The 12,892-nt window shown below is 44.3% G+C and overlaps 1 protein-coding gene across 1 annotated transcript in view; it reads left to right on the plus strand.

Moving 5' to 3' along the window:
• LOC109893126 (transient receptor potential cation channel subfamily M member 4-like) overlaps window positions 1–12,892 on the plus strand; it is a 70,825-nt gene that overhangs the window by 13,572 nt on the left and 44,361 nt on the right. Inside the window, exons 4-10 of the mRNA XM_020486190.2 lie at window positions 1,815–1,989; window positions 9,000–9,169; window positions 9,609–9,786; window positions 10,624–10,688; window positions 10,908–11,147; window positions 11,767–11,869; window positions 12,617–12,735. Coding sequence (XP_020341779.1) covers window positions 1,815–1,989; window positions 9,000–9,169; window positions 9,609–9,786; window positions 10,624–10,688; window positions 10,908–11,147; window positions 11,767–11,869; window positions 12,617–12,735 — 1,050 coding nt within the window. The remainder of the gene's footprint in view (window positions 1–1,814; window positions 1,990–8,999; window positions 9,170–9,608; window positions 9,787–10,623; window positions 10,689–10,907; window positions 11,148–11,766; window positions 11,870–12,616; window positions 12,736–12,892) is intronic.

Genomic DNA, 12,892 nt, shown 5'->3' on the forward strand with positions numbered 1-12,892 from the left:
TATCTTTCAAGTGGATCTTTTAAATAATATCCAAATTGATTGGTTCTCTACAATGTGACAATTTAAACTTTTCACATTAACCTAGATCAACAAGGTTCAGGTTAATTTAAGGTTTAATTCCCAAATAGCTTATTCAGGTTTTATTTATCATTAAAATAGATCAATCAGTAAAATCTGCTTTTGCAAAGAACATTTAGTAAACCCCAGTACTGGCGGAAGTCCCGCCTCCAGTGGAATCCCATGTGGCTTTGGCCTTAGGGAGAAGTGAAGTTTGACCAGGAGCACTCACTCCAGTTAGAGGGTGCATTATCTGGTATTGGAGCGTTGAGAGATGACGCACAACAACGTTTTCTACCACAAAACCACGATTCCAATAACCTCCGCAGTCGAAATAACTGTAAAGTACGTCGTCATCAAAACGACTACCGCTACAATCGACCTGTTCGCTACGTTCCTGCACCCAACCCACACATAGTGTCAGAGCACAAGGGTAACAAAGGGTTGAAGGACGATCAAAACGTAGACCAATGTTCACCAGAAGTTCCACTATGTGAAGGACTAAAGCGAGAACATTTTGAGAAAAGGGTTAAAGATAAGTCACAAGGACTAGACGGGGAATTACCGGACACCAGGTCCGCAGGAATTAACACCGATAGCAAGGACGTTAAAATTAAAATTTCTCCCGCTCTCACTCGAGACCCTATCCAGGGCCCGCTTGATCAAGAAACAAGCCCACAGGCTTTGTCTATAGACTCTGATACAAAGGTTGCAAAGTTAAAGGTCAAACTCTTCGTTAAAGCCAAGCCCACTCAAAATCTGAAGAGTCGATCTGCTTCCACCTTGAACAGAAATGGCACATCACATCGTTGTGAACGACCACTCCGCTTTGTGGGGAATATGTCCACTAAACACGAATCTAAATGCCCATACCTGGAAACAGTCCTGTAAGATTGCTTAACTTGTCATGCACTAATTGATTCGGGCGCGACAATATCGTCCATCTCTCAAACAATGTTCAATGATCTCAAAAGGGCATTGAATCCAACTAAACGTTGGTTAAAAGTGGAACGATGTGACTCTACACTTCGAGGGGCCCCTCGGACTACTTCGCCTCTCACATTGAGAGTCATGCTGAAACTTCACTTCCAGGATGTATCGCTCGTTCACCCTGTGTATGTTACCAGCCTCGAATCTGTACCCCTGCTACTTGGAGCAAACTTGATGGATCGGTTACTCTCATTGATGGATTGGAAAACCAACCAGGTATGGTCAAAGGCCACAGTGCCTTCTCCACTGACCACACTGTCCTCCCATAACTCTAGCTGCAATGCAGCCATTCACAAGGGGTATATGTCGAAAGCACCCGATATCGGGTTCGGCTCGGAATTGATATTCTGCATTGTGAATTCACGTGGAATTTTATGAATCTTTCTTACCGTTTTAACAAGAAAAAAAGTAGTTTAAACGTTAAGAAAACACTTTTTTCCCCATGTGTCATATGATTTAACAGTGGTGAGATACTGTATGAGGCTGTCGCAGCAGAACATCTGTCTGGCATTTTATGGAACCATAGCAGAGAAGTCGTGTTCTAGCAGTGCTGCCAGGCCTCACAACATTGGCTCAGTCAGACGGAATGTTCTCACCTGTACCGATATCTCTTTGCCTCTGAATAGCTACACCATAGGCAAAACAAGCAACGAGCTAGGAGCACTTTATGTAGCATAGGTATTCATAAACCACCACAGCCGCTTGATCATCATAACGTCATTGTGTGGCGATACTAATTGTCCATCTCTTCTCTTCCTATTGGTCAGTTCCTGCGTTTGTCATGCGACACCCCACCTCATATCATATACAGCCTGATGACGGCCCATTGGGGGGTGCCCTCCCCTAACCTGGTGGTTTCTGTGGTGGGTGGTCGCGAGAAGGTCAAGCCCTGGGTGAGGGAAGTGCTGAGACAGGGGCTTGTCAGGGCGGCACAGAGCACAGGTGAGAGACACACACACACACACACACACACACACCCTGGTGTCCTGGGTCAGAGACTGGTCAGGACGGCACAGAGCACAGGTGAGGACAACACCCACTGTTGAACCTATTTGTTTAAAATATCAATAATTCATATTGAGATGAATGGGTCCAGTCTCTTTAACATACAGGAATAATGCATCATGATGTGGTTATAATGCATTATACACATTGTCATAAGTATCTAAGAACCCATTTTGATGTCTTGAGTTGTTTAGTAACCATTTGTGATGGGATTAAGGAAGCTGGTGCTAGTTTCTAATTCACAGTAGGGTTGTTATTTTTATTATGTATCCACTTTTTTGGTGACAACATGTTTCCATTTGTGTTATTTTTTTGATATCTTCACAATTATTCTACAATGTAGAAAATAGTAGATAAAGAAATGTGTGTCCAAACTTTTGACTGCCACTGTAATGATATGTAAAACAAATTACAAGCCTAGTTTAGCTAAGGAGAAAGCACTAAGCTATATAGGGGTGCATTCAGTTTGATTAAATGTTTGCTACATTGTGTGAACATTTGTACTACATGACAGATTTCCCCAAAATGTTCTTCAATGTTTTTTAACAGACTTTGAGGTACGTATGCTCTGTTTGGCAGTTGTGGCTTGAAGCAATGAGCGACGTATTCTCAAGCATATTCATAATTTGTAAAGCGTAATTGAGCCATTCTGTAACAAAAGCGGTGTGGGAGGAGCGCCCGTCTCAAAAAGAACAGTAATCTGCGCCGCCCGGTCATGTTGTCAACAACTCATTTGGAAGGCAGAAAAAGCCTTTTCTATCAAAAGTAAACACTTTTGCATATGGAAACAAAGAATCTTACTTATGTGCTTAACCTATGTCACTTTTGTTTTCAGCCGACTTCGTCGTCGCTCACAACGGGGCACTTTGCTCATGCCCAGGAGGTGGCCCGATTCGAAATTGAATGCAAATCAACGTTAACTCGCTTCACCGAGTGCATGCCTGGGTCATTGATAGAATCCCCTCACTTTTCAACCCACAACCCAACCCCTCCCCGTTTTACTGGCCGTTTAACTGAATGTTGCACACCGTTTTTTTCGTACTGAATGCTTCCAGGGAGAAAGACAGGATCCTTCCTGGCTTGCCCTGATTGGCTGAGCTAATGGAGTGGCTGGACATGCCGAGAGATGAGTCCTGATTGGTCTTTCATGTCACAGACTTCCGTCTATAACAGATTTGAGGCTTCCAGGGTTGCGTTCAGTGCGACAGAATGGTGTGCAAAGTTGAATACAACGGAAACGGTACTGTACTGAAAGACCAGTTGAAAAATGTTTTGATTATAGTGGCCCAGCTTCCATATGGTGTGTTGCACAAGTTTCAGATGCTCAAACTCATATTGGCCAGGCCACACCTAACAAACGGGAGCAAACATACCTCAAAGGAAACGTGTCGTTCAGTTCAAACCGTCATGCAACATAGAAAACATTGAAGCAAACAGAACATACCGCTGGCCAGTATGTAGGTCATCTTTGTTACTGCCGATTTTTGGACAACTGCAAAAGTGTTGCTAGCGCTCAACAACATTGCTGCCCTGAATTTAGCTGGCGCTATCGTCAAAGCTCAGTGGTAGAATGGTTTAACTTTTCATGTTGAAAAACAATATCCCACGTACAGTATAAATACAGTAATGTATTAAATAAACCGCTCCACCATTACCGGGTAGCTAAAATTCTAATAATTAGCCAAATTTCAGTTTATGTGACAAAACAAGTAATTGTGTAGAGAATCTTAACCACTGTGAAATATATTTTCCATAACCAAAAATGTTGTATTTTCTGCTCTTTGAAGCTGGTGTACAAAATCGAAAATAAAAGACGCAAAAAAATTATCTTAAAAATGGTAAGCATAGAAATAGCCAACATAGAATGGATCTACAGCTTCTTAGACTTGCTTTCAATGAGAATGAAATATCTATAACTCACATTTCTATGTGAATTTGGTCAGGTTGCCCATAATGTTACATATTGTAGCTTTAAGTGTAAAAACAAATGTTTTGAGTAAAATAATGTTTTTTAGACACATGCAAACTTCATGGAGTAGGCCATTCAAGAAGTTGGTCTGATAGTGCCCTCTGATGTCATCAGCCTCCCCCTTGCTTAAAAAGGAGCAAAAAAAACAAGGAGCAATAGAGAACAAAAGAGGAAAGACTCAACAATTAAACAGGAGTAGGAGCTGGAGGTTAGTTTCTGGAGGACGCCTGTGGCGTACTGCACTAGCATTGAATAGTCGCCGCGATATGCAACTTTTCAGGTATGTCAGGAAACCAATACACACAGTCAGTTAGGAAAGCAAAGGCTAGCTTTTTCAAACAGAAATTTGCATCCTGCAGCTCTAACTCCAAAATGTTCTGGGACACTGTAAGTCCATGGAGAATAAGAGTACCTCCTCCCAGCTGTCCACTGCACTGAGGCTAGAAAACACTGTCACCACGGATAAATCCACGATAATTGAGAATTTCAATAAGCATTTCTCTATGGCTGGCCATGCTTTCCACCTCGACCCAAACTGTTACAAACCTATATCCATCCTGCCCTGCCTTTCCAAAGTCTTTGAAAGCCAAGTTAACAAACAGATTACTGACCATTTCGAATCACACTGTACCTTCTCCGCTGTTCAATCCGGGTTCCAAGCTGGTCATGGGTGCACCTCAGTCCCACTCAAGGTACTAAACAATATCATAATCGCCATTGATAAAATACTTTACTGTGCAGCCATCTTCATCGACCTGGCCAAGGCTTTCGACTCTGTCAATCACCGTATTCTTATCGGCAGACTCAACAGCCTTGGTTTCTCAAATGACTGCCTCGCCTGGTTCACCAATCACTTCTCAGATAGAGCTCAGTGTGTCAAATCGGAGGGCCTGTTGTCTGGACCTCTGGCACTCTCTATGAGGGCACCACAAGGTTCAATTCTCGGGCCGACCCTTTTCAATGTATATATTAATGATGCCGCTCTTGCTGCGGGTGACTCCATGATCCACCTCTACGCAGACGACCCCATTCTGTATACATCTGGCCCTTCTTTGGACACTTTGTTAACAAACCTCCAAACGAGCTTCAGTGCCATACAACTCTCCTTCCGTGGCCTCCAACTGCTCTTAAATGCTAGTAAAACTAAATGCATGCTCTTCAACCGATCGCTGCCCGCACCCGCCTGCCCGACTAGCATCACTACTCTGGACGGTTCTGACTACAACTATTAGAAATACTTAGGTGTCTGGCTAGACTGTAAACTCTCCTTCCAGACTTGTATTAAGCATGTCCAATCCAAAATTAAATCTAGAATCGGCTTCCTATTTCGCAAACAAAGCCTCCTTCATTCTCACGCTGCCAAACATACCCTCGTAAAACTGACTATCCTACCGATCCTCGACTTCGGCGATGTCATTTACAAAATAGCCTCCAACACTCTACTTAGCAAACTGGATGCAGTCTATCACAGTGCCATCGGCTTTGTCACCAAAGCCCCATATACCACCCAACACTGCGACCTGTATGCTCTCGTAGGCTGGCCCTCGCTACATATTCGTTGCCAGACCCACTGGCTCAAGGTCATCTATAAGTCTTTGCTAGGTTAAGCTCCGCCTTATCTCAGCTCACTGGTCACCATAACAACACCTACCCGTAGCACGCGCTCCAGCAGGTATATGTCACTGGTCATCCACAAAGCCAACATCTGCTTTGGCCGCTTTTCCTTCCAGTTCTCTGCTGCCAATGACTGGAACGAATTACAAAAATCGCTGAAGTTGGAGACCTATATGCCCTCACTAACTTTAAGCGTAAGCTATCTGAGCAGCTCACCGATCGCTGCAGCTGTACACAGCCCATCTGTAAATAGCCCATCCAACTACCTACCTCATCCCCATATTGTTTTTATTTACTTTTTTTGCTCTTTTGCACACCAATGTTTCTACTTGCACATCATCATTTGCACATCTATTACTCCAGTGTTAATTTGCTAAATTAGAATTACTTCTCTACTATGGCCTATTTATTGGCTTACCTCCTTACTCCATTTGCACACACTGTATATAGATTGTTCTATTGTTATTGACTGTACTTTTGTTTATCCCATGTGTAACTCTGTGTTGTTTTTTGTCGCCCTGCTTTGCTTTATCTTGTCCAGGTTGTAGTTGTAAATTAGAACTTGTTCTCAACTGGCCTACCTGGTTAAATAAATAAAAAAATGCCACGATGACTCACATGCTGACTCTGGGTGGGGTTAAGGTGCGTGGGTGGGGTGAGCTAAAGTGAACAATGCTGAATAGGTGTAAACAAAGAGGCTTTCAAAGGCTTTTTCTTCTACTTGTCTCCTAGTGGGTTAACAAGTTTGTCAACTTTCAAAGCAGCATAACTTTCCCATGTTTCCTACATCTACAGTGTATATACTTTTACGAAGTTCAGACAAATATGGTGAATAAATGAAGCCGTTTACCATTGGAAGAAAATGGTAAATTCTGGTCTACTTAACTGGGTGTGTCTCCCATAGACACCACTGTAATAGCAGCTGAGTCTGGTCTACTTAGTTAATTCATTTTCATTGAACCATAAAAAAAAGATAAATCCAGCTAGTGGGGTGTCTTGCTTCCTCTTCCATCTCTGTCTCCGAGTCTCCTCCTTCTTCTCCTCTGGCTGTACTGGTTCGAAGTTCACAAAACACAAAACCATCTAGGCCAGACAGTTGTTCGTTAAAGCAAGGCAGGGAAATAAGCACGTTCAGCCATAAAGCATTCTAAAGTTTGCAGACACAGCAGTCGTAAGAGGCAAACCAGTAGGTCAGATGAGAGCTGATCCAGAGAAGGAATAGAAGTGCGTAAGTGAGCAAACAAATTGAGTATTTGAAAGAAAACAATTCTGGGCCTGATTCATACATGGTGGCATCTTTCACTGCCATTAAATGGACAAAATGACTTTTGAAGGAAAGAGGGAGGAAAGTCATCTGTAGCACCTGTGGTCCTCTGCAGCCCAGTTGGTAGAGCATAGCGCTTGCAATGCCACGCCCATACATAACATGTATGCATGCATGACTGTTGCTTTGGATGAAAGTGTCTGCTAAATGGCATATTATATTTATATACACTGCTCAAAAAAATAAAGGGAACACTTAAACAACACAATGTAACTCCAAGTCAATCACACTTCTGTGAAATCAAACTGTCCACTTAGGAAGCAACACTGATTGACAATACATTTCACATGCTGTTGTGCAAATGGAATAGACAACAGGTGGAAATTATAGGCAATTTGCAAGACACCCCCAATAAAGGAGTGGTTCTTGCAGGTGGTGACCACAGACCACTTCTCAGTTCCTATGCTTCCTGGCTGATGTTTTGGTCACTTTTGAATGCTGGCGGTGCTTTCACTCTAGTGGTAGCATGAGACGGAGTCTACAACCCACGAAAGTGGCTCAGGTAGTGCAGCTCATCCAGGATGGCACATCAATGCGAGCTGTGGCAAAAAGGTTTGCTGTGTCTGTCAGTGTAGTGTCCAGAGCATGGAGGCGCTACCAGGAGACAGGCCAGTACATCAGGAGATGTGGAGGAGGCCGTAAGAGGGCAACAACCCAGCAGCAGGAGCGCTACCTCCGCCTTTGTGCAAGGAGGAGCAGGAGGAGGACTGCCAGAGCCCTGCAAAATGACCTCCAGCAGGCCACAAATGTGCATGTGTCTGCTCAAACGGTCAGACACCATAAGGTGGTATGAGGGCCCGACGTCCACAGGTGGGGGTTGTGCTTACAGCCCAACACCGTGCAGGACGTTTGGCATTTGCCAGAGAACACCAAGATTGGCAAATTCGCCACTGGCGCCCTGTGCTCTTCACAGATGAAAGCAGGTTCACACTGAGCACATGTGACAGACATGACAGTCTGGAGACACCGTAGAGAACGTTCTGCTGCCTGCAACATCCTCCAGCATGACCGGTTTGGCAGTGGGTCAGTCATGGTGTGGGGTGGCATTTCTTTGGGGGGCCGCACAGCCCTCCATGTGCTCGCCAGAGGTAGCCTGACTGCCATTAGGTACCGAGATGAGATCCTCAGACCCCTTGTGAGACCATATGCTGGTGCGGTTGGCCCTGGGTTCCTCCTAATGCAAGACAATGCTAAACCACATGTGGCTGGAGTGTGTCAGCAGTTTCTGATAGAGGAAGGCATTGATGCTATGGACTGACCCGCCCGTTCCCCAGACCTGAATCCAATTGAGCACATCTGGGACATCATGTCTCGCTCCATCCACTGTTGCACCACTGACTGTCCAGGAGTCGGCGGATGCTTTAGTCCAGGTCTGGGAGGAGATCCCCCAGGAAACCATCCGCCACCTCATCAGGAGCATGCCCAGGCTTTGTAGGGGAGGTCATACAGGCACATGGAGGCCACACACACTACTGAGCCTCATTTTGACTTGTTTTAAGGACATGACATCAAAGTTGGATCAGCCTGTAGTTCTCCACTTTAATTTTGAGTGTGACTCCAAATCCAGACCTCCATGGGTTGATAAATTTGATTTCCATTGATAATTTTTGTGTGATTTTGTTGTCAGCAGATTCAACTATGTAAAGAAAAAAGTATTTAATAAGAATATTTCATTCATTCAGATCTAGGATGTGTTATTTTAGTGTTCCCTTTATTTTTTTGAGCAGTGTATTAGGAAAGTAAGGATGTGTAGAGTACGTATTTGCAAAGTTCCCTTGACTCATAACCAACAAACTCCTTATCTGTCCATTGTCTATGATCATGTGTTGCGCTGTTGGTAAGAAAGTGTGCTTGCTATTCCAAGGTTTTGGGTTCAATTCCCGCAAGTGTCACATACACATAAAAAAAATGTATGCACTCACTTTCGCTTTAAATCAAGGCGTCTGCTGGCATATTATTATTGTGTCATAAACATTTCTCGCTCCCCACATTTCTCCCTCCTCTTCTCTTTCTCCCTCCATCCCTCTTGTCTCTTTTCAGGGGCGTGGATAGTGACGGGGGGGCTGAGGGAGGGGGTGGGACGTTGTGTTGGGGAAGCAGTGAGGGATCATGCGGCGGCGGCCTCCTCCCTGTCCCAGAAGAAAGTCATTGCTGTGGGCGTGGCCCCCTGGGGGTTGGTGCACAACAGGCAGTGGCTCGTCAACTCTGAGGTACACGCACACATATGCGCACACGCAGACACACAAACACACACGCACACACACACAAATGCACACACACGTGGCGTGACGTCACAGGCACACATACACATACACTGTTCAATGTATATAGAATTAAACATGCACAGACACATACACTCATACAGTAGCTCCCCTCTGCTTCTCACCATTTCTCACTCAGCAAAGGAAAGCCACAGGAAATATAATAAATAACAATAACAAGGAAATTGTATTACACAAGGGAAGGTAATCACAATGCTCTCTCGCTCTGTCTCTTTCTCTCTCTCTCTCGCTCTACCCTCCTTTTACTTCCCCGATCTCACTCCCCCTCTGCCTTTATCCTTCTCTCCGCCTCTGATCCCCTTCTCTATCTCTGCTCTCTCGCTCTTTCTCTCTCTCACTCTCTACCCTCCTCCTCTTCCTCTCTCAGGGTAGTTTTCCAGCACGGTATTATGTCCAGAACACGTCCCATGACTCGTGCTGCCTGGATAGTAACTACCAGGCCTTCCTGCTGGTGGATGATGGGAGTGTAGGCCAGCGGGGAGGGGAAACGGCCTTCCGGGCCAAGATGGAGGACTACATCTCCCACCAGCGCACAGGCATCTGGGGTGAGACTCAGTAGTTACATACGCGCATGCACGCACACATGCGCATAGATACACACACCCACACTTATAAGACTAGCCCCCAGGTGTACAGGTGGCGTGCAGTATGTTTAAGCCACCCATTTAATGTGTACTTCTATATGTTCAGATCAACAATATAACTTTTCTTATCAGTGTTAAGCTAAGGCTTGAGGCTAAGCCGTAATGAGCATTAAAGGGGGCCACTGAATGGTGACTCCTTGCTTGCGGTTGGAAAATGCGACTAGATGTAATTCAATCAGTAGAACCACAGCCATGTCGATAGCTAGATTCGATAAAGCCCATATCCTATTGCAACGTATTTACAAAACTTGATTTCATTCTCATAACGTTCGAGTACGAGTTTTCACATGTACCAACGTCCTTTGCGATATGATATAGCCTTTAATACTCTGTGATGCTCGTGTAACTCTTTTGTATTGCTTATATTCGGTGGGTGATTTATACATTTCAGGAAGTAAGACTAAAAGTTCATCCAAAGTTGAACTCATCTGGCGAACAACCCATGGGAGTTTATTTTGTTTCTGTTGACATCATGACCATACAAGGCAATCTCCTCCTCTCTTTTGTGTAACATTCCTTTATTTTAATTTTTTAGGAAATACATTTGACTCACTGATCCAAACCCATGATGCCTGTGGAAAAATATATATTCTTATAAATATTCTTATGACTAGTAAATCATGAAACATTTATGGACATTCACTGTGACATCTGATCAATGACTCATGACTAAAAACTTGATTTTATGGACTTCTCCCATTTGTCCTACACCCCTTCCCTGTATATGTTGTTTTCCAGGCAGTGGCAGTATAGATGTCCCTGTATTGTGTATGCTCATCTCAGGGGACGCTGCCATGCTGGAGGTAAGCTATGGCAACATCACTATCATCACTATGACTTACTTTACTTTTCATGACATCACTAGGCCTATAGTACATTACTGTGCATGACCAGAACATTCTCGTTAACCCCTCTTTCTCTCTCTCCTTCCCTTTTGAATTTCCCTTTCCCTCTTATCTCCTCCTTCTTTCACTTTCTCTCACTCTCTTCTGCTTTTCGGCCTCCCTCCCTCTCTCCGTCAGAGGGTGGATCTCTCTCTGAAGAAGGCTACTCCCTGGCTGGTGTTGAATGGTTCTGGTCCAGCGGCGGATCTCATCTGTGAGCTGCTGGATGCACTGTCAGCCGGGCCCATGAGCCCCCCTTCTCCCCAGCCAGAGGTTGAGGGGAGCGAGAAGACCAGTGCGGAGCTGCGCGACAGAGCCCGTGAGAGGGTCCGGAGACACTTCCCTGCCAAGGCAGACCTGGAGAAGCTTGTGGACAGGGTGAGTGTGTGTGTGTGTGTGTTTTATGTTATTTGTCACGTGCACTGTTTACAGCAGGTATAAAAGGTACAGTGAAATGCTTGTTCACTGGCTCCCACAACATTGCAGTACAATAATCAATAAGAAGAAGTAACAACAACAAAAAAGTAATAGAAGAGGTAGTATGTATAGTAATGTGTGTGTTTGTGTGTGTCTGTATTTAAGCAAAAAGGCCTGGGGGGGTGTGGTATATGACCAAAATATCATGGCTAAGGGCTGTTCTTATGCACGACCCAACAGGGAGTGCTAGGACACAGCCCTTAGCTGTGGAATATTGGCCATATATCACAAACCCCCGAGGTGCCTTATTGGTATTATAAACTGGTTACTAACATTATTAGAGAAGTACAAATAAACGTTTTGTCATACCCATGGTATACGGTCTGATATAGCACGGCTTTCAGCCAATCAGCATTCTGGGCTCAAACCACCCAGTTTATAAATGTGTGTATACATGTACAAGCATCCACACGCCTGTCTATGGGTGTTGGTGTGTGAAAGAGAAAGCAAGTTTGAGTGAGTAAGTTATTAAGTGACTGTCACACTGCTCATCTCTTTCTTTTTCTCTTCCTCCCCCAAGGCTCTGAGTATCTATAAAAACAGAGATCTGATCACAGTGTTCCACGGGGAGCAGGAGAGTTCTGATGATTTTGACACAGTGCTACTGAAGGCTCTCGTCAGAGGTAGGGGTGCGTGTGTGTGTGCGCGTGTGTGTGTGTATGGAGTGTGTGCATTTGCTATCTGTTGAGAGATATGTTGAACATGATCCTGGTCAAACTAATGTGGTGGTTAATTTCTTTACTATCAAATGAGGAGAGAAACTTATCACGCAAGTCAGAGTTATACTTAAACTAAATCTATATTTACTTATTAATAACGGAGCAGGTCAATACAACACACACATACAAAGTGAATTGATTGAGTGCTCTGCGATAATGATGGGTGGTCGATGAATCACCCTCAGATATTTCGTTGAGAGCCCAGAGACAAAGAATACAACACCTTTTTATAGCAAAGTAACTACATCCTCCTGAATGTTCATGACAAACAACAGATGTATGGAATGGGTCACAAGGTTTGTATGAAAGATACTAATAATTCACATCAGACAGTGTCTGCTGTAAAGACTGTTCTCATTGTGTAGAAACCAGGGTCTGGCTCCAAGCCATCTCTCCCTGGTACCTTCCCGTCAATCCAGAGCAAACTCCCTCCCATGAATGGAATGTGGCCTCAGGCATCGTACATCTACTGTCAGCATTAAGCCCCCAGAGGCCCATTCTCAGTAGAACACACACAGATTAGAGTGTTCTAAGAACCCCCTATTCTGTTGCATAAAACAACCATTTGATGCAATAATAGTATTTAATAGTATAACATCATCTTGTAATTTCTCTCACACTAATCATTCATTCTATGTATTTGTCTGTCAGCCAGTAAACGTGTGTCCAGCGATGCCAGTGAGTACACAGAGGAGCTGAAGCTAGCAGTAGCCTGGAACAGGGTGGACATCGCTAAGAGTGAACTCTTCAACGGAGACATCCAATGGAAGGTGAACTGCTCTTCACTTCTAATGCCCCTGTTTAAGGAATGTATTATATTCAAAACAGGCAGGCAGAACAGACAGACAGACAGACAGACAGACAGACAGACAGACAGACAGACAGACAGACAGACAGACAGACAGACAGGCAATCCGCTTCACAAAT

Source organism: Oncorhynchus kisutch, linkage group LG6 (genome assembly GCF_002021735.2).
Source record: "Oncorhynchus kisutch isolate 150728-3 linkage group LG6, Okis_V2, whole genome shotgun sequence".
In the NCBI taxonomy this organism is placed as follows: domain Eukaryota; kingdom Metazoa; phylum Chordata; class Actinopteri; order Salmoniformes; family Salmonidae; genus Oncorhynchus; species Oncorhynchus kisutch.